The 22,904-nt window shown below is 46.5% G+C and overlaps 1 protein-coding gene across 10 annotated transcripts in view; it reads right to left on the bottom strand.

Annotated features, from left to right (window-relative positions):
- dgkh (diacylglycerol kinase, eta) overlaps positions 1-22,904 on the bottom strand; it is a 51,602-nt gene that overhangs the window by 24,149 nt on the left and 4,549 nt on the right. For 5 of the 10 annotated variants that reach the window (XM_029458507.1, XM_029458510.1, XM_029458506.1 and 2 more), the window contains 5 exons: positions 16,478-16,588; positions 15,903-16,061; positions 12,423-12,503; positions 4,843-4,947; positions 2,984-3,116 (listed from right to left, as the gene is read on the bottom strand). In XM_029458507.1, coding sequence (XP_029314367.1) covers positions 2,984-3,116; positions 4,843-4,947; positions 12,423-12,503; positions 15,903-16,061; positions 16,478-16,588 — 589 coding nt within the window. Of the gene's footprint in view, positions 1-2,983; positions 3,117-4,842; positions 4,948-9,466; positions 9,745-12,422; positions 12,504-15,902; positions 16,062-16,477; positions 16,589-22,904 lie in introns of those variants that run through there. The other 5 variants (XM_029458515.1, XM_029458508.1, XM_029458511.1 and 2 more) reach the window with 4 other exon arrangements.

The raw sequence follows: 22,904 nt of genomic DNA, 5'->3' as shown, positions 1-22,904 counted from the left end.
CTCATCGAACGCTCAGCGAGAAAGCAGATCATGACATCATCAAAAATGATAAAAGTGACTTTTAAAACATTAATATCCGACCATCTGTGGAGGTTCACGCAGTGTGCTAGAAGCATCGGGCGTTAATGTATTTAATGTTGTTCTGAATATAAAATGTAAACAGAGCATGAAGATGATGAAGAGGATGAAGACGTGCGGACAGATGGAGACTGCTCTCGCTTCTTTCTCCATTAAAGACGAGGCACTTAGCAGACTCATGAATAATGTCTGTGCTCCACACACACACACACACACACACACACACACACACACACACACACACACACTAAGTCAGAGTCATATCCGGGAGCAACAATTGATGTTGCAATCTAGTGTACCACTAAATGCTGTTAGGGAGCATTAGCAGAACATTAGGAGGATTGGGGACGACATCAGACCCCGATCCTTCACAGCAGACCGGAGGACAGTCTGTAGGTGAGCGAGTGTTTGAGGGGAAACAGAGACAGAAGAGTGTGTGTGTGTGTGTGTGTGTGTGTGTGTGTGTGTGTGTGTGTGTTGTGTGCGTGTGTGTGTGTGTGGGGGCAATGTAGCACAAATCAATCCCCACCGGCCGTCCTGTACAGGAAATCGAAGGGAAATTTAAGCCTCGTTGATTGCTGTGAAACCGTTTGTCTGGCTGATCTCAACATTTAATAGAGACGCCTCTCTTCCTTCTTCTTCTCCCCTCCTCCTCCTCCTTCTTCTTCTCTTCTTCTTCTCTTCTTCTTCTCTTCTTCTTCTTCTCCTCCCTCCTCCTCCTCCTCTCCTTTCTTCTTCTTCTCCTCCTCCTCTTTCTCCTCCTTCTTCTTCTCCTTCTCCTCCTTCTTCTCCTCCTCCTCTTTCTCCTCCTTCTTCTTCTTCTCCTTCTTCTCCTCCTTCTCCTCTTTCTTCTCCTCCTTCTTCTTTCTCCTTCTTCTCCTTCTCCTCTTTCTTTCTCCTTCTCCTCCTCCTTCTCCTCCTTCTCCTCTTTCTTCTCCTCCTCCTTCTCCTCCTCCTTCTTCGCGGCGCGGGCTGCTCCTCGCCGCGGTCGTTCTTGCTCGCCTCCTGAGGCGTCTTCTTCTACTTCATTCTCCTGGCCGCTTTCTGCTCCCTCTCCTTGCGCCTCTTTCTCCGCTGGCTGCTCCTCCTCCGCCGCTTTCTTCGACCTCCTCTTCTGCTTCGGCCGGCTTCTCCTCCTGGTCTCCTGCTGCGCCGCGTGCGGCGCTTCGCCTCCGTCTCCTTTTGCCCTCCTCTTTCTTTTCCTCCTCCGCCTGCTCCTCTTTCGTCTCGAGGAGGAGGAGAGGAGGAGAAGAAGGAGGAGAAGAGAGACGGAGTAGAAGGAGGAGAAGAATTGATAAGGCGGAGGTATGAGAGAAGGAGGAGAAGGAAGCGGGTCGAGGAGGAGGAGAGGAAAGGGATAAGGAGGTGAGGCTAGCAGAAGGAGAAGAATAGCATACTAATAATACTCCGGAGCATCTAAAGAAAGGGGGGGGCTTCTCCTCCTTTCTTCTCCTTCTCCTCCTTCTCTCCCCTTCTTCTCTTCTCCTCCTTCTCTCCTTCTTCTCCTTCCTCCTCTCTCCTCCTCCTCCTCCTCCTCCTCCTCCTCCTCCTTCTCCTCCATTATCTAGCGTTCTCACAAAGGGTTCTTGTGTTAGCGATCAGCCTGTTAGTTAGCGTTACATGTGGATCTGTCGCTGAGTATCAGATGATTGTGTTCAGATAAAGTGTTAATGAAGAGCTCAGCCTGGTGTCAGCAGACGGTGTAATAATAGTAATATGGCACTCTCACGCGTGATCACAGGGACTTCACACATGATACACGCAGGTGACGCAGGATGGAGAACGTGAGGAGGTCGGGGTGGAGCGACGAGGCAAACAACCACATGACACTCAGGAGACGGCGGTTCGAGTCCCGTGTGACGCATCGACTGTTTACTTATTTACATCAAGCGCTTAATGTGCGTTAAGCATCTTCTGTCTTCTACGCTCCACGTGCAGCGCGATCTACTCAGACCCTGGAATCTGAACTGTATTTGTCTGTCGCTTGTTGAAAGCGGGTCGAGCCGGTTCAGATCACGAGAGTCAGACTGGCCGTCTCTCCTCACTCACACACACACACACACACACACACACACACACACACACACGGTGAGGACCTGCGGCGTCATTCACACGTTCCGTTAACATCTTATTTTTATCTGTTGTGGGTAAACTGAGATATGCGAGAAATGGAAATGGAGTCCACGTTTATCTAAGGCGCAGTATGGCAGAAGAAGCATATGCACAGAGACACAGAGACACGAGCTCGTTTCCTTCTACTTCAAGCTAACCGTTTGATTGGCGGCCCACTTCACCAGCGCGGGAGCATTTCAAAGACTCACGCTGGCTCCAGTGTGTCCAGTCTGCTCCACTGTGATGGACGTTTGAACAAAGAGTTGTCCGACTGCAATGACTCACAAAGTCTTTGCACAACATAGAGAAATACCTTCTTATTAGGCCCGAGCGCTCAGATCCTCTCCACGCAGACATACAGCATGTCGCATAAAGTGATATATAGCATAAGTAAATAGTCTAACACGTGCTAAAGTCTATTTATGTGAATACAAAATAGTTTCTCATTTAATTAGGATCTGTAGTGCAACATGGAAATAATATCCTGCTGTTGGAAAACAATACTTTCAATTCATTTAAATCCACGTTTTCTAAGACATTAGAGTAAGTATGTGCTCGATACGATGACGTAGCGGTGCGTAACAAGCCCTACTTCCTGCACACCTGCACACCTGCACCTGGCACTAACTAATGATCTGTTGATCTTTAAAAGGAGAGCAGGAAGTCCATGCACGAGTGACACGTAGAAATGAATTAAAGGGCGCTGTGGGAGAAAATACTTTGTTAAATTGTCTAAAAACAAATGAGCGTTCCCGCGTTTGACATTAAGCGTGAGTACGTGTGTGAGACCTACCTTCGCAGGAGAGGCCGTGAGACGTGACCCCCGACAAGCTGTCTTTGCAGACATTGCAGAAGGTGGGCCGTGCGTGGGAGCAGGCGTACCAGTTGTGCATCCCTGAGAAATGTTCCACATTAAACTGTGCCGTCTGGCAAAGGAGAGGTTAAAACAGGTTGGCAGCACCGGGTCACAGAGAGGCAAACACAGTGACATCATCATGGTGAGACAACAACGACACATGTGCTGAAGCTTTCATTACATCACTGCATGTTACTGTTACCGGCTGCTTTCATTACATCACTGCATGTTACCGGCTGCTTTCATTACATCACTGCATGTTACCGGCTGCTTTCATTACATCACTGCATGTTACCGGCTGCTTTCATTACATCACTGCATGTTACCGGCTGCTTTCATTACATCACTGCATGTTACTGTTACCGGCTGCTTTCATTACATCACTGCATGTTACTGTTACCGGCTGCTTTCATTACATCACTGCATGTTACTGTTACCGGCTGCTTTCATTACATCACTGCATGTTACTGTTACCGGCTGCTTTCATTACATCACTGCATGTTACTGTTACCGGCTGCTTTCATTACATCACTGCATGTTACTGTTACCGGCTGCTTTCATTACATCACTGCATGTTACTGTTACCGGCTGCTTTCATTACATCACTGCATGTTACCGGCTGCTTTCATTACATCACTGCATGTTACCGGCTGCTTTCATTACATCTATGACAGGAAACTGACACCAAACAACAAATCAATTAAGAAGAAACAAGCGAGACATGAATGAAAGTCATCCCCGGTTGCAGCCCTGATGATGATAAGCCCCGTTCCCCTCAGGTGTTACTATAGGAGCCTCGTGCCAACACTACCTGCCTGCCATAAGGACACCACACAGCAGGACCCCTCAGGAGAAACCCTCCACTCGCTGACCTTCCCTGTGTGACTCTGCTGCTCAGGATGCTTCCACACACACACACACACACACACGAGTGTATGAAGAGAAGCCCACTGTGGAGCGCAAGTTAGTGAGCGCGTGCCGTACGAGCGCGTGCCGTACGAGCGCGTGCCGTACGAGCTGCACTGCATCCAGTTGGCGTTTCATAAGTGGAATTGTAACAGGTGCTTCTAAAGCGGGCGCTCCGATTGTGACAGCATACTGAAAGAGAACACGCTAATGAAATACTGTTGACTTGTTGGCAGGGCTGTGTGTACATGTGTGTGCAGCCAGTGTGTGTGTGTGAGCTCTGGGGGTGCTGCTGCATTGCAGTGCAGTAAGGGGGTGAGGGATGGGGTCTTATATAAGATTTCCCTCCCAAATCAAAAGCATTAAAATGCAGTACTGCCGTCTCCCTGCGCTCCCTTCTCCCCCCCTCACTGTCAACACATTCCTCTCACACGCTGACAGCGGGATATTATACACGGTGCGTTTGATGAAGGAGATGAAAGCATGAGTCGCCTGCTTCCATCAACACTGTGTGACGAAGATGAGAATTAAAATGAGTAAGTGACAATCCCTCTGTGTTTACGCCTCATGAGGGGGAGGGGGGGGGGTCTCCCTTTCTGTATCAGAGTTGTTCACCTGGGATCCCACTTTGCTTTTTGGCTTCTGAATCTCAACAAATCAACTTCTTGGATCCTCGCCTGCCTTCAGCGTGCCGTGCATCCTCTCTACTCTCCTCGCTGTGTGTGATCACTAAACACTGTCAACATGTCAACAGAGGATACGCCTGAACACAGAGCTATTGTTACTGCAGCCATCTCTCCAACACACACACACACACACACACACACACACACACACACACACACACACACACACACAGGATCTGTTGATTCAGGAAAAGGGCTTCTTACCTCGTAGTGCTCTCTGGACTGGACGGACTTGAGCGAACTGATCCAGTCCTCCATCTCTTTCCTGTTCTCGGCGCAGAGGATGAGCCTACGGAAGGGAGTGATCACCTGCAGGGGGAGGGAGAGACGCGATGAGACGGACGCGCACGCTGGAAAGAGAGAGATAGATTTCACCAGCGCTCTCCTCCTCAGCCTGCGGTGCACTGAGAGGAGACAGCGATCGGCTCGCTCTTTAAGGGAGAGAAAGGATGAGGAGCCCCCTCCCCCTCCCTCCCTCCCCCTCATTAACTCTCGCTCACTCATCCTCTAACACCTTTTTGAGTTGGTCTTTTTCTTCGCTCCGGCATATTCCCCCCCCCTCTCAACTCTCTCTCGCTCTCGCTCTTAGCTCTCCGTGTTGAGGCAGATGTGTGCTGACAGGCGAAGCGCCTCAGCACAGGCTAAGAGCTTCTCCCCCCTGCCTCCCCCCCCCTGTACTGTATGTGTGTTTAAGGACAGTCTCCCTGTAGATAACACCCCATCACTTATTGATGCTGCTCATCTCTAAGTTATCTGAGCGGTGAGGAGGATGTTTCCTTAATTACATGTCACCAAACGCTTCAAACACATTCTCTCAACTTCAATAAGTTTGACGCAGCGTGTTGTTGTGGTGGGGGAGGGTTGTGTCATGGGGGAGGAAGAACTTCTCCATCGTCTGTAATACTGGAGCTTCTCTAATGGGACATTAAGAGTGTGCATCATCTGTTCAGGACAGACTCTCACTGCTCACTTCATAAACACAGACATGAAGAATAAATTCAGACCTCTGGAGAAAACATGAATGTAAAAATAGAGTTTTGAAAAATACGACACAATATTCTTTAATCATGTAACAGCACGCGGTTGTTCTTCAGTGTTTATTTGTGAATCAATAAATCTTTATTTTGTCTTTTGTGCGTTTACATTATTTGCAATCAGTTGGTAATCTTACACACTTCACTCTGCCTTTATTAGCACACAGCGGGCCGGAGTAAATCCTGGAGTAAACTCCTCAACGCACTGAATCCAGAATCCATTTTGAATTAAGAATCGAATCATGAGAGTGAAAAATCCCCCCCCCCCTCGAGAGACGGGGATGCAAACAGTGTGTAGGTGGTTGGAGGGTGATGTGTGTGTGTGTGTGTGTGTGTGTGTGTGCGCTGCACAGTTTGTCGTGTTTATTATTGTCCTACAAAGAGCTCATTGATTCTTCGACAGACCGTTTCAGACTAACTGTTCCTCATCGTCTGACGCCAAACATCCAGCCGCCGCAGACGTTCTTTCTACTCTTCCATTACACCCCATAATGTGAAACTGTGCAATCCACACACACACACACACACACACACACACACACACACACACACACACACGTGGAGGGAAAGAGTTAACAAAGTGAAGGAAATTCTATCAAAGGCAGATTTCACTCTCCGTCTGTTCTGCCTGTTTAAAGCAGCAGCACCTGAGGCTTTGACAGCGTGAGGAAAACAGCAGGTGCACAACAAACACCAGTGTGTGTGTGTGTGTGTGTGTGTGTGTGTGTGTGTGTGTGTGTGTGTGTGTGTGTGTGTGTGAAGATGCAGCTGCCACTGGTTGCTCTGGTAGAACAGGACATGTGCACATTGTTAAGGACAGTAGATGTTCGGACAAACTATTTTAAGATCACATTAGAAATCAGGAACGTTGTGTTTAATAAACGTCTTCCACATAATATTTGTAGTTTCTTACTCTGCTACAGTTTTAGTGTTTGGGGACAAATGTTTTCCCCTAAAATATAATAAAATATATAGAACAGAATATAATATAATAAGAAAACATATTATATATACAGCAAGTTAACGTCAGCCGCAGGACGCATCAGCTTATTCTACCGTTTCAGAAGCAAGTTAACATTTTATTATCTCTAGTTTTTATTCTAAATTAAAAATATTATAATTATAATAAATATTTATTTATTTTGCTCTTTTAAATGTATGATTTGAATAATTGTTCTATCTTTGTGTTGTTGTAACTACAGAACCTTGAACCTGCCTTCATGTATCCAACATGGTTTATTAATAACACGAGTTCTCACAGGTCAAAGACAGCTGACATGTTCCCACCTGCACCAACGGCTCGCAGGCGTTTGTTGTTTTATTATTTTACGTTAGAAAAGGAACCGCGAAATATCAAAACGTGCAACAAATGTCCAAAGACCAGAATTGAACCCACGATGCCGTTACATGGCACGCACTGTAGCTCAGAGCTCCCTCAACTCTCCCTCAACCAATCAGCCATTTACAATCTCTGAGCATGTACAACAAGAGCAAAGCTGTGTGTGTGTGTGTGTGTGTGTGTGTGTGTGTGTGTGTGTGTGTGTGTGTGTGTGTGTGTGTGTCCCTCTCTCTCCTCTTGCTCACTCTCTGCATGTTTTTCTCAGCCGATAATCACACAACAGTTTCCACCAGGAACTGCTGGGATTAGTGTGTATTTCCAGTTGTGTGTGTGTGTGTGTGTGTGTGTGTGTGTGTGTGTGTGTGTGTGTGTGTGTGTGTGTGTGTGTGAAATGTGTGTATGCGTGTGTGAGATGTGTGTATGTGCATGCTCATGGGAAATTGATTCCTTTTGGACATAGATCATTTTGTGTCTTTGCATGTGTGTGTCTTTGTGCGTGTGTGTCTTTGTGTGTGTGTCTTTGTGCGTGTGTGTCTTTGTGTGTGTGTCTTTGTGCGTGTGTGTCTTTGCGCGTGTGTGTCTTTGTGCGTGTGTGTGTGTCTTTGTGCGTGTGTGTCTTTGTGCGTGTGTGTCTTTGTGCGTGTGTGTCTTTGCATGTGTGTGTCTTTGCGCGTGTGTGTCTTTGTGCGTGTGTGTCTTTGCATGTGTGTGTCTTTTATACGGAAGGGGTGACAACATTGGTTGCCAGGGGAAACAGGAACAGCCGTTTCCAAAAATGGCTCTAGGCATCCCTCAAGTGTGGAAAACCTCTCTTGATGACTGACCTTCAGAGCTGAATATATCAGATGATGTGTGTGTGTGTGTGTGTGTGTGTGTGTGTGTGTGTGTGTGTGTGTGTGTGTGTGTGTGTAATGACATGTGACATGTGACAACAAGAAGTGGCTTTTTGATGAGCATCGTCATCTCTAAATGATGTGAACATGTAATTATGAGCCTCATTAGTTGTTATTTTTCATAGAGAGGCAATCACTGGAGATGAACTGATAATGAGGGACACCCATCACTGTTTATATACACACACACACACACACACACACACAGTGATCATCTGCAGCTTTAAACAGTTCATATTAACTACACAGCAGATCAGATGCAGCGCTGATACAAGTACACAATTCAAAGCCGATCTGAATCTCTTTGAGATTCGTTTCATAGAATGAAAGTGGACAGTAATAAGCGAGCCAATCCAATAAGCGTGAGTCAGTGAGAGGCGGTGCGTCCCTGCATGAGTCTGTAATGACTTTGGGTTGGGCTGAGCTCTCCCTCACGTGGACTTCAAGGTGCTCCCTCCCAGCGCTACAGAGACACGGCCTCATCATACATTCACACAGGCTCCTTTAAATGCACACAATCAAACAACCCAAAGACGTTGGCGTTAATATGAAACAGAAGCAGGAAGTCTGCACGCTTCTGACATGAGAAATGACTTGAACCATGAATCTACTCTCAAGATAGTTGCCAACTATTTCTCTGTCGATCGTCTAATCGCTGCAGCTCTGTTCAGTTGGTCACATACATCTCATGCCAACATATACACACACACACACACACACACACACACACACACACACACACACATAATGTCAATGCATACCCAGTCATGAAAGATGCATGCAGAGACACACATGTTTTTATCCTGCATCTGTGTCGTGTGGTTGCTTTACTCTGAATTATCATCAAATTAAAATACATTCTTCCCACATTACATCTGTTGCATTTCTAATTCCTTCACAACAAAGTGCATCTTTATTGTCCTCGTGAATAAATAAAATAAAACAATTTAGGAACTAAGTTTATGAATAAGTTCCATGACTGTACACGGCCATGCACCGAAGAAAAGGAGTGAAAAGATTCTTTTACTCGTGTAATTCAATTCTAGTGACATTTAAGAACTCCCTATGTTGCTTCCAGATCCCCCCTAGCACCCAAGGGAGTCCTTGGCCCCCACTCGGTGAAAACACAGGCATGCAGACATCTGCAGAGCTCTTACATGAATGAGCATAAATCGCTAAACGTCTTAGCACTGGCATGACTCGCTCAACCCATCCAACCAAGAAGCACCGACCTGCATATACGGACTCCAGCAGCATCGCTCATCCACAGAGGACCGACGCAGACAGACAGACAGACAGACAGACAGACAGACAGACAGACAGACAGACAGACAGATAATTGCTCTGCACATCAGAGCAAAACGACAATGCAATCTTTGCAGTGGTCTCTCTCTCTCTCTACCGCACCCCCCCCCCCGTCTCCCTCTCAGTCGTGATCACACAGCCTGTGTGACGAAGCCTGGTCTCCCCCTGTCGGTGTGCGTGACTGTCTGGGCTGATGCATCACAGAGATGTGCACGTGTGTGCAGGCGCTGCAGGTGAACTAGGACTCAGCACATTACCTTTGCTTCTGTGGTCCTTCTCTGTCCCGCCTGTATTTCCTCTCCACTCTCCCTCTCTTCCTCTGCATCCGTCTCCCCGCTCCTCAGTGCTCGCTCGTGCCTCGCTCTCGCCCTTCCCCTCTCTTTCTCTTTCCCCCGGGGAGTGCAGTTAGCGACGGTGTGACATCACTTCAGGATTTCCTCCACTACCTTGCCGTGCCTTTCCCTTCGCCATCTTAAACTGCTCTGTAGTCATTCCCCATCAATCATTCATTGGACATGCTCTATTTCTATCTCCCACCTCAGTCTGGAAATGTTCTTCTCAACCATTACTTCCCTGTTTGAATCTTAGTCTCCCCTTAGCCTGTTCTCTCCCTCCTCCCTTCAACACCCACTCTTCTCCCTCCTTCCCCGTCCTCTCACCATCTTAGTGGGATGCAGATGCTAATGAGAGCATGTGGAGCTCATCTCCAAACCTTTAACACAGCGTCTTTATTAACCCGGCAGCAGACACATCCAGTCACGACTGCACACACATGCAGCAGGCGCGCTGTAATCTTATTTATGAATATGGCAGACGTTAAGCCATCCCAGGCAGCCATCCAGTGAAGCGTTTCAAGGCGTTGCTAAAAATAGCTGCACGCTCTCCTCTGAGCACTGTTCTCCTGCCGACCTCCTCCCCCTCCTTGTTTCTTTTTATAGCAGCACCCGGGGAGAGGAGAGACATTTATAGAAAGGACAGAGCAACTACTAGTTCTCTCTCACTGTCTGTTTGCATCCTCAATGCTCATTATACTCCTGTTCATTTCCCACACACACACACACAACTGGAAATACACACTAATCCCAGCAGTTCCTGGTGGAAACTGTTGTGTGATTATCGGCTGAGAAAAACATGCAGAGAGTGAGCAAGAGGAGAGAGGGACACACACACACACACACACACACACACACACACACACACACACACACACACACACACACACACACACACACACACACACACACACACACACACACACACACACACACACACACACACACACACACACACACACACACACACACACACACACACACACACGGAGCAATGCTGGGGAACGTGTTCAAATGTGAAGCTAGCAGCTGGTTTGCTTGGAAACGGTGGGGAAACAGCTAACGTAGCTCCGTCCAAAGCTAACTCAATCCACCTCCCCGAGGGTTATGTGCCGGACTACTTCTTGGTAACAGTCCAGGGACCCTTTCACACCGTTTGTGTGGATTTAACGAGGATTAATGTGTTCATCAGTGAGAGGGAGCAGCGGCTAGCTCTAGCTTCATATTTAACTGGTATTGATGGTGAACTACTCCTTTAAGCCGTCACCAGACACGTTACCCACGACTTCTATCTCATTCTCAAGCCTTGTGTTGCTACGAGCCTGCACGGAGACGTTCATGCTCAACGTATACAAAACTCAATATTTGGTGTTAAAGAATCAAACATGCAACTCCTGAACTGTAAACTCACATCAAGTTAACAGACGTACGTTATCGCCTCTATACAACCCCTGCAGAGGAAACAGTCACATATAGATCGTGTGCATGTGACGTCACGCTCACGTCCCAACCCGGAAGTCAGCCATGTTGGTTGGAATACACAAACAAGACGTTCGCGTGTGAGTTGCTGCAACGCTTCGTAATTTTCTTTGTATTTAAACGTCTAAGATGAAAGAGAAAGAAAATGCCGATCGTGTGCGCAGTGTATGATTGTGGTCGTAACGCTACTCGTGACCCAGAGAAACGGTTCTTTAGATTTCCTACAATCATCACAAACAACGATCCACAACAGAGGGAATGAACTGCTGTCTACCGAACGCCGTACGCTGGTTTAGCAACATAACTCGTGTGGCGTCCACTTTATATCCGGTAAGAGCTCATGCTAAAGCTATGTCTTCAATGTTTACGTTAAACATTTGTGCTTATGATATACCCGAACACTGTAAGACCTTACTTCTCGTCACCAGGAGAAGCGGCAAAGCTTTATGACGTAACATCGCCGCTCTTCTCACTCACACACCACGGTTTGAGCGGTGTATCTCGAGCTCTTTGAGAGTGATCTACACGGGCATGGACGAGCACCGTCATCTTTCAGTGGTTTGGTAAGAAGACTACCAACCCAGCCAGAAACAAAGACATTAGAAGCATCTAAGCTCTTGTACGCCTTCATTTGTGCGTTGGTTGCCCACGACGTTTGTAGCACAAGGTAGTTCACAATATCCGGATATTCAATCGGCGGTAATGAATCTAAATCCTCAATATAATCCGGACGGCTTCAGCGTGTACGGGTCACGGCCACACATTTGGACTTTCCCTCTGAATGTTGCCTTTGCAGAGGATCCAGAGAGTCAACATACTTTGAAGAAGTCGGAGTTGTATTGCTGTTGTTGTTTGCTTTAGACGCCATTGTTGATTTGTATATCATCCAACATGGCGTCGCACGCAAACGTCACACAGTTTTGTCACGTGTTTGCACACTACCTATTGGGCAGAACAAATGTATTCTATGAAACGAGGTTGAACATCCTGCACTAGTAGAACTCCTGCCGTATCGATCGTTTCCTAATACTGAGACATATCGAGAGTAAACATGTTCTTTACTCAACCAATGAATAGCCTACGTTATGTTTTGGCTCGCGCACCATAACACTCGGCTTTAGACAGGCCACGAAACAATCATTTAAATAAATCCAGAAGCCATTTCTGTTGGTTCTGAAACTGCAGCATGTCAGGACTCCAAAACTTAAACTCTTAAAGCAACCCAAATATAGAAAGACGCCCCCGAATCTGTATATATGAATTATCATTACATTAGGCTTCAGCGATATGGGGTGTGTGTGTGTGTGTGTGTGTGTGTGTGTGTGTGTGTGTGTGTGTGTGTGTGTGTGTGTGTGTGTGTGTGTGTGTGTGTGTGTGTGTGTGTACTATAAGATGCACTCACTGTGAAGCTGTTGTTGACATTCTTTGTGCTGGACTCTGCAACGCTGGCGTCCGATAGGTCCACCTCGTCAAAGATAAGGGACTGCAGAAAAGAGGAGGTGTGTGTGTGTGTGTGTGTGTGTGTGTGTGTGTGTGTGTGTGTGTGTGTGTGTGTGTGTGTGGAGAGTGAGAAAGGAGGGAAGTCCCGGGAGGAGAGGTGGAGGGCACAAAAGAGAAGAAGAGAATGAGCCTTTGGACGACACAGCTTGTTGTAACTTGACACGGGGGTGGAGAGGACGGTGGCGTCCACAGCGAAGCAGGTGAGCAGCTACAACTTATCAGCACTAAATGAAAGAGCAGCATTTAAAAGAACAAACATCATGATCCTGACGTGAGACATGTAACCAGCTTAGTGCTCCGAGCTTCAGATAATGCAAGACTTCACTTAATGAATATGAGCTACTTCCTGTAACGTAGTAAACAGAAAGGAAACACACAAATCTAAACGAGAGCATTTGGAGATATTGAAATAATAACATAATATAATGTGTAATATTTAAAATGTGTTCATGCTTCTCCACTACTATAGATATGCATCTTTATGTTTCTATTACATTTAATAGTTCATGTCACAGTTTCTATATTGTATTCTTTATTTCTATAATCTCTACATTTACAAACTAACTCTTTACAGAAGGAGATACGGCTCTACGAGTCAGAAGCTTCTGTAACTCTGAATATCACCAGCCTCCTGCTTATGTTACTGAATTAAATATTATATAGAATGTATTAAAGGTTGTCAGGGATGGACATTCAAGTTTAATAATAATTAATTAAATTAAAAAATAACTTTGAATATTGTGAATCTATCATGTTAATATGACGTAAATGTAAAGACTTATTATTAAAATGAATATTTGAACTTCCTGTTTTGTCGGCCATGCTGGTCTTCTGTCACCTAGCAACTAATGAATTGTTTAGTTGACTCAAGTTACTGGGCAGAAATCTGTGTGTGTGTGTGTGTGTGTGTGTGTGTGTGTGTGTGTGTGTGTGTGTGTGTGTGTGTGTGTGTGTGTGTGTGTGTGTGTGGATCTAAAAGAAGTTCTGGTCCAGAACAAAGAGTCCGGTCTGCAGCAGATGCTCTGCAGCTGCACTATGAAGCTGCTGCGAGGATCTCCCTCCTGAGTTTCCTTTGTTTTGACTCTGTACCTACATGAGAATAGTGAGAATAACAAGACAGGAAATGTGGAAATGTTTGATTGAATTTCTATGAGGCGGAGGAGCCAGAAGAACGCACTGCAGGCAGCAGACAGAGAGGAGAGCCAGAGCCTGCGAACAGGAACATGATATCCTAACGCAGCTGAGCTCTTAAAGGGCCGCAGGCCAACAACCAATGCTGTCAAAGGAATGCCCTCTGACTGTGTGTGTGTGTGTGTGTGTGTGTGTGTGTGTGTGTGTGTGTGTGTGTGTGTGTGTGTGTGTGTGTGTGTGTGTGTGTGTGTGTGTGTGAGGAGAGAGCTGCTGCAGCTGTCAGAGGGAATGCCCAGTTAACGACGCTCTCCCCAGGCCTGGCTGGAGAGGGACACAAGCCAACACTCACTGTGTGTGTGTGTGTGTGTGTGTGTGTGTGTGTGTGTGTGTGTGTGTGTGTGTGTGTGTGTGTGTCTCAGCACTTCTACATATGCCTACAAGTGCGTGTGAATGTGTGTATGGAGTGTCGGCCGACAGGGTGGAAGTATGAATGGCATGCCAACACAAACACTGCCCCCCCTGTTGCAGCGCTCTTGGCTGCTGTACCACTGCATCTCATGTGCGTACGTATGTGCGTGAAGACTTTCTACAGCTCTCACACACTCCTTCTCTCTCTCTCTCTCTCACTCACACCCACTGTCTTGAGGGAAGCTGTAATGGAAGCTGACAGTGAATGGTGGACAAAGGCAAGACCCTCGGCTACCCAAAGATCCAGAGCTACGCTCGGTGGCTGCATCTCAGCGCCCTCAACACGCCGCCTCCAAAATCTTTCGTTTGACACCAGTGGCCATGTGGCCAGAGCACGTTGTTTCACCGTTTCTACTTCCTGTTTAAGAGTAGAAGAATCCATGAACTATATGTTAACTCACTAATCAGGAAAGAGAGAAGGCCTGTCACGGTAACAGGGACCGCCTGTTGTTCTGAAGGCTCAGCGGTATGTCCCATTGGACTAAAAGACAGTTCGTCAATTTCACCAACATGGATGTTTTCGGGGAACAGGCTGAGGGACAACATTAACGACTTCAGTTAACTAAAAGAACAAAGACTCTGGTTCTGTTAACAAATATGTGCAGTGTCTGCGTCCATGTGTTATAATCGAGGGACAACCCTGCTGTTTATTCTGCCACCATGTTGGTTTAAATGTTGCTGACCAGTAAAAAGGATCCACGTCATGCGTGTACAACATACGATAGATCAGGAAGGTAGTTATCGAGACAGGCCATGAGGGAGAGGAGGCGAGCTTCCAGGACAAACGGCAGAGCTGAGATGTAGCCGCCTCTGATGGATCGATGAGGAGGTCAGGCTTCCTAAGCACAGGGCAGCACAGCCAGCCAGGCCACCTTGGAGACACCAGAGTGGATGGACATGTAGGGAATGGGCACTTATCTACAGAGCTAACGTCTCTGTCTGGCCATAACCAAGAGAACACTCACTTATATGGTTCCAGTCATAAATGACTAACCTTTACCACAACGCACAGCGAAGAAAACAAATATCTACTTTATTTATGGCCAGCGAGAGACTTGAAGCAGCGCACAGTGTCGAACCATGAAAGCCACAATCCCCAAAGAGGACGAGTTCCTTTGGACGGACCAAGATTTCAGCAGATTTAGAAATATTTGACCAATAATATTTGTTCTATTTGAAGTTGTGCCTCGAGGTCAAAGCTAGCTAGCTGCCAAAATGGGGGAACGGGTTATTAATTTGTCTCACAACCAATGTTTTACAACCTACATGGCTGAGCTCTCCCAGCAGCTGGGGTACGATGCTATGCTCTTGCTAATGTCATATGTTGATCAAGGAACGGGGCGCGCTACAACAGCTAGCGTTAGCGTCGCATGTTGGGTCCGTTGGGAGGAAACACTGGAGAATTGGCACCGGACCCAGGTGGCGTGCAGGTTTTCTGTATTCCTGCATCGCGCTGGTGAAAAAGGTCTTTTAACAAGACAAACTGATCCAGGTGTGGCCTTCCAGTCTGTACACATGTGCTCTGCTGCCCTTCCTTATATCTACATGATATACAGTGCACTTATGTCATATGGTGATACGAAGGCTCCAGACTTCAGAAGACTTGTACTGTTTGCAGTGTGCTGTAAGAGCTTCATCTCCTCAGTGTTTACGTGTTAAGAGACCCAGTAGCACCACATGGCATGAATGCAGCACAGTGATGTATCGGTAAGTGGTTCAGTAGGGAGTGGGTAAACTGTTGCGGTGGTCTGGCCCCCCCGGCCCCTGGCTGTGCTGTGCTGACCCGAATTCTCACTAGGCCTTCCTCAGATCCGCTGGCACCCAGAGGTGGGGGGGAGTGTCGTGCGCCCGTCCAGCACACGGCCAGAACTCGCCAGCACACGCGACTCCTGGACACTCTGCGCAGCGCCCGCTCCTGCCAGCGAGCCAGGGCGGTGCCAGACTAGTGCGACACACACAGACACACACACACACACACATGTTCCGGACCAGGAAGAGGAAAGAGACGTCAACAAGATTCAGAAGTTCAAAGTTAAGATCAACAGAAGGTCGGCTTGACCCGGACAATTTATAGACAGAAGACTTGAGAGCAAGAAAAACAAACTGTATCGGAGCGCGTAGCTGCTGCGCTTGTTAAGTCAAGGAAACAAGAAAGGCTTCGTATTATCGGCCAATCATTTATTGCCTATAATAACTTCACTTTAGTGGCCCTGATAAATATCGTGCATAACTCTGCTCCAACTCACTAAAACAATCAATAAGTCAATATCTTTCAGGTTTATTGTGCAAGCTGGAATCGAAACACACATGTTGTGTAGCTCTGACACCTGCCGCACGGGAAGCGCTCGGCAAGCTCACCTTGGCATCTTTGGCGTAGTAGAGCGTTCGGCCTCTCAGTTTGAAGTAACGCTTTTTCCACCTCTGGAACGAGCTGGTCTGCTTCAGCAACAATCCCTCCTTTATACTCGTCTGTGGGGAGCAAAGACACAACACAGATTCAAAACTGTGCATTAGTGAAATCAGTCACGCGAAACGTCCATCTTTCTCATGGACACTGCATCTCGCTCTCGCACGCAGAACACCCTCTTGTATTCATCTACAGGACACTGTGGAGATAGAAAGTGTGGTTGAATATGAGCAGCAATTTTATGCCTGAGAGACGAGGAAGAGGCCAACAAGTGGAGAAGAAAGGAAACCCATTACACACACACACACACACACACACACACACACACACACACACACACACACACACACACACACACACACACACACACACACACACACACACACACACACACACACACACACACACACACACACACACACACACATCCCTCATTTCTCTGAAGAGCTATAAACACACATCACTCTCACTCAACCCTAACCCTGGGCCGGAGGAAGAAAGAAGGGGGGAGAAGGAGAGAGAGAAAGAAGAGAGGAAGGGTTGGAAAGAGGGCAAGGACGGCATCCCATTGACGGCTTCTGCTGCCTCGGCCATCTGTTGAACTCAGAGGAACTCCGCTAAACACAAATATGTCTTCCAACCATGTTTGACAGTCTAAAAACAGACGTCGTCACATAACCATGAATGTTCCGCACGTCGGGAACATTCATGGGGACTTTAAGAGCAGAGGAGTCTCCTGCATGTGTACGCTGTGTGTGTCACATCAAATCAAACCATCTCTCCATGTGACACACAGTACACACACTCATCATCATTACGGCCACCATCATGTTGCACACATGAACACACACACACACACACACACACACACACACACACTGGGCATGCAGAGCAAATACATGGACATGGAACAGTGGATGTGGAAAAGATAAAACACATAATAAAACACACACGGATGGAAATGCTGTGTGGAGGAACATCACTCTTTCTGGGCACACAGAGGAGAGGTGGGGCACACACACACACACACACACACACACACACACACACACATATGTAGAGGCTATTTATAGCAAAGGAAGGCTGCTCTCTAAGGGGAGAATTACAAACAGAGACAGAGGCCTGAAGCTGACATCCTGCCCACCAGCTGTGTCAACTTAAACACAGAGGACACTCGAGTATGGGCCGTGAAGCCATGAGGGGAGATCACGGAGATTATTACAGACGATGAAAAGAGTTGCATTTGTTGGGACGGCTTCACGAAGTTCAACCAAGTTACAAAAACATATTTCTGCCCGTACGCCCAAATACAAGGGGGATTAACTGACATTAGACTAGCAGTGGTGCAGCTGTTACTCAGAACATACTGCTGCCAGTTTATATTACAGCTGAAACCATTCGTCAATTAATCAATTAGCGGTTTGATAATTGCTGTTTCAGTCATGTACAGAATTAAGCAAATATTCCAAAGATTCTCTGGATCCAAGGTTTCAAATGTTCCGCTTCACTTCTGTCGGTTGGATAAAACAATAACTTGAAGACGTCACTTTTCTGACGTTTTATATTATACATATCCACATATATTATTAAGGAAGATGTTAGTTAGCCTTCGTGTTTGCAAAAAGAAAAGTAGTTCCAATGAAAGCTGAGTCCCTGGGTTGTTCTGGAAACACACATTGATGTGAATTGTCCTTAAATCGCATTGTGTGAAACTGTGAGCACATCAATCTTGATTATCTGCCTGATGTGTAACCAGCTGCAGTGACCCCCCCCCCCCCAGTGATGTTGCACTTTCATTAAGTCTAAATCAAAGCAGCAGAGGCTGAGAGATCCTGACTTCTAGTCCCATAGGTCAAGCTCCTACACTTCCCATAATGCAACTTGATAGCATCTTTCATTCGACCCTTTGACCCCAGTGTGTAGCGCACACTTTCCGTTCTCTAAAGCCAGAGAGAACAGAGTATAACTTTGACATGAAGAAGTCAGTCTTCCTTTAAAACTTAAAGTTCACTATAATGAAGGACTTCAACATTGGGCCTGTGTCAACACAAATCTTCCTGTAACGTTCTGTTTGGACAGAGACGATGACTGAGGGGGAAACACACAACAGGAAGAGGCCACACTGCGACGTCTCTCTCTACCTTCGTTAATTCCCTGCTTCCCTTTCCGTAGGTACGGTCTGCCCTGAAGCAGCAGCAGGACAGATGAAGTCATCTCCTCATGTGTCGGGCTACTGGAGAACACTGGAGGTGAAAGAGTGCGTTCAGGGATCTCCTGGTTCCTGGTTCCTCGCTGCGACATGAGAGACAGCGGCGATGACTGGAGTGTAATGAACCGACTGAGACGCAGAGCGGTGACTGTGCTGCGTCCTCTGAGCTGGGAGCTTGTGTCAGTCCACAGCAGAGTGTGAGCTCTACCAGTATTGACCGTGTGTATATTTTTATCTTCAGGAACACACACTGTTACCCCCCCCCCCACACACACACACACAGGGTACAGTGGTGGCTTTGTGTTTAACGTCATCTTCAGTAACCTCACTGGATTCCTCACAACTTTCTTTGGAATCGAGAGCTGCAGGAATGAGTCCGAACACACGGAAATGAGTCATGCTGTTTGCACTTCTGGTGCTCCAAGTCAATGGGTTTATTTTAATGGCTCTTTGGTTTGATGCCTGAAATAATGTCTGTGGTTAACACACGTTTAAGAGATTTAGACGTCGACATAAAATACCTAGTAAATCTCCCTCTTGTGAATTACTAACAAGCGGCTAAAGGACATTTTTTGGGACATTAAACGCCAAAATCAAATTACAAGCTCAAGGATTTAAGGAACATTTATTGTAATTCTGCAGGAAAGGGTTGCAACAGTTGCAGCCCGCTCCGTTTACGCTACACAAAGACACGTAAAACGTAAGCGACGTTGAAGTCATGAGACCGTTGTGTAGTTCGTTTGTAGTTTAGCTTTTCACCTTTGCCGATTCAAAACTCATAAAAGTGGTGTCATTTGTGAAGATGATCTCGTCGATAAGTATCAAACATAGAGTTTCTTTTCTGCAAACAATCCAAAATCAGAATCAGAATAACCTTTTGGCTTACTGTGGAGGGAACCCGTGCGATGCTAATTACCGGGTTGGTCTCCAAAAACACGTGCGACTGCATTTTGAGGCCGTCAAGCTTTTAATAGCCAGAGATTTTGTCTTGGTGTCTGAAGAGAAAGTTTCTCTGAGACACCAAAGTCTCAAAGTAGAACTTTAATTCCTCTCTGCACAGCCGGAGCAGCAAAAGTGACTTTGCTCTAGTTGGATGTTCTATTTTCTATTTTGTCCCTCCTTGGCCTCCATAGTTCCTTTCCTTGTCTTCATCTCCTTCCTGTTGCCAAGTAGGCCAGAAGTGATCTATAAATAGTCCTGCTGCCTGCCTCTGTGCACTGCTCCTCTCTTCGGCTAAATTGTGAGACACAGAGCGAGTCCTGTGCCAGAGAGAAATGAGTAACCTGAGCACCATGTACCTTACACCCACACAGTGCCTGGACAGGGTGACACACACAGACCCACAACAGCACACACACACACACACACACACACACACACACACACACACACACACACACACACACACACACACACACACACACACACACACACACACACACACACACACACACACACACACACACACACACACACACACACACACACACACACACAGGCTTATACAATGGACAAAGGCACGGGCGGTTCAAATGAGTCCAGCAGCTGTGGTTGGTGGATAAGAGCGGAGCAGGAGGTCCCTGGAAGGCTAAATGAAGAGAGCACAGCAGACCGACGTCCTGCCTTTGACGATACGCAGACAAACAGTCAGTCAGCTTACTCACACAGCTCGTTCATGCAGGACCTCACCATCTATGAACCTAAACTCCTAACAGTCACCAATAGACTCGCTAAAGGTTTATCGTCTCTCTCTTACTTCATAGAGCTGTGTCCTAAACCAATTACCAGTCCCTTCTGGGCCCCACTGAGGCCCCTATCTAATTAATCTGATAGAAATGCTTGACCTCCTTCTCTGCTTCTCTTAATTATTTTCTAAGTGTTTTAATGCAAAGATCAAAGGTCAACAATTCTGCAAATGAGGCTACAAGGCTGCTCATGTAGCGCTGAATGTTGGGACACATATCACCGTTCTTGGCAAAAAAATGAAATCAAGGTTAAAAAACCCAAATCATTCTGTAAAACTGGGAACATGAAGAGGGCTGGGCAATATATCGATCTCGTCATTTGAGACTAGATATCGTAATATGCAATGTTCCTGCCTTTAAAGGCTGCTTACAGTAAAGTGACTGAACTCAGCAGACTGGCTCATTCTATCCATATTACTGATGCTTATTTTCTCAAATCTCTCTGTGTAAATATTTTGTGAGCACATCCTTACAAGCTCAAACAGGTTCATAGATTACTCAATTTAATCCTCACAAAAACTTGAGTGTGTGGGTTAACGGGGGGGTTCTGGACCTATTTTTTGTCCAGGCGCAGTAACTTCTGCCGCGTTTCCACTGCAAGGTGCGGCACGGCTTCTCATCTCGACTCGCTCTGTTTTGGTTTTCCATGAGAAAGATTGTGTGGAAAGAACCTGTCCTTCGTCAAGGTTCCAAACTAAGGTGGAGTTCAAACACTGCAGACCACCGATTGGTCAGACAGAATGGTCACTAGCGCAACACGGGACATCCTGCACAAACCCGACAATTTTTTAATTCCCTCGACCCCGATTAAAAGAAACGGCAGTCCGCAAACTACGCCGTACACCACGTACTCTACCCCTACCCTACAACCAGACTCCAATAACTAAACAAACACGATAGGCTGGTAGGCAGAGGTCTAACTTTGTCTTTAACAAATGAGTTCCTCAAAGACTCACCGCTGTGGAATGACAACCAGCAGGAGGTAAAGGTGTCAGAGCGTGGGCCATCAACATCTCTGAGTCCTCACTAAGCTGCTGCTGAGGGAGCTAATGTTCCTCCCTGTTGGGCCTAAGAGAAAGACTCAACTTCTTCAGAGTGCAGAACCAGGATCTTCCAGGACTCTTTGCGTGTGCACCGCCTGCACGCACAGACTCACAGTACAAAAACGAGTTTTGTCAGCTTGAAGAGGAAAACCTATCCCTATCTGCCGATATCAACTCCTGACCGATGAGACTAAACTGCTGTAGCTGTACTTGTTGGGTCCATAAAGAAGACTGCTTGCTCATCTGTCCTCAGTTTTAGTGGTTACTGGCTGCTGAGAGAAGCCCACTGTCTCAGGAATCATTCCCTGCAGTTAGGCTCTGTTATACCTCCATTACCCACTCATTTGTCATTCCTGAGTAAGACTGGGAGTGCCTGTGGAGCCGGAACAATCAAGTCTTTTAGAGAACAGTGCTGAATCTCTATTTCTCTCTGGGTTTCTTCCTCGGTTCCCATCTCCTGTAGCTGTCTTGGCATGTTGTCCTCTCTGTTGGGTGTAATTGTAACTCTGTACCCTTCCTCCTCCAACTCCCACCACATGCTAAAATGTCCCCCTGGTGATGGGAAAATTACAGTCCAGTAGTTGGGAGGAGGTGATTCCCCTGTCTGTGATCCCCTTTGTGCAACTGGACCACATTTACAGGTAGTTATAAATGTGTCAAGTGGGTACAGGGGTTAAAGGACGTTTGTTGAGGCCAGTAATTTACACACAATTAGATTCAGCTACAGCTTTGGACAGAATTATGGTCCATAATGATGTACAGTTACTATCTCTGCAAGCGAGACGGTGAGAGATACACACCGAGTGACCAAGGAATAGGTGAGACCATCGCAACACGTTTAAAAGTAGAGATCTCCTTATCTGCAGCATTGTGTTCCTTACACCCTGTCATCGTGTACAGTACAATCTTTCAGAAGAGAAAAACAAGGAGGAGGAACAAATGTTACTCTAAACACTGTATTTAAATGTGCTCTAGAAATAAACTACTTTACTTTAATTTGAGGAAGGCGTTGGGTATAAGTTTCTCCTGCTTATGCTTGAGTGACTTCCATATTGAAATATGAGAAAAGGTAAAAAATAAATGGGCAGAAATCAGCATGTAGATATTGTGTAAAATACCCAATGCGGCCATTTTGGAAGTATTTTAAAAGATGAGACTAAAGAATATCCACCAACTGACTCAATCCAAAGCTGATCTCAAAGAGTATTTGTCCAAAAAGTCAGTCTTGCTTCCCATAATTGTAGTTCCCAGTATGCCACCTCTTCCAATGCATGAGAAATATGGACCAAAAGATGAGTTCTCTACAATGCCTCATCCAAATCCCACCTAACTCATCATCCATCTATCGGCAGCGGCAGCGGCAGCGGCAGCGGCAGCGGCA

The sequence above is a fragment of the Cottoperca gobio genome, chromosome 21 (assembly GCF_900634415.1).
Source record: "Cottoperca gobio chromosome 21, fCotGob3.1, whole genome shotgun sequence".
NCBI lineage: Eukaryota > Metazoa > Chordata > Actinopteri > Perciformes > Bovichtidae > Cottoperca > Cottoperca gobio.
The sequence above is the reverse complement of the archived record's forward strand: the minus strand, read 5'-3'. Positions and strand labels throughout refer to the sequence as shown.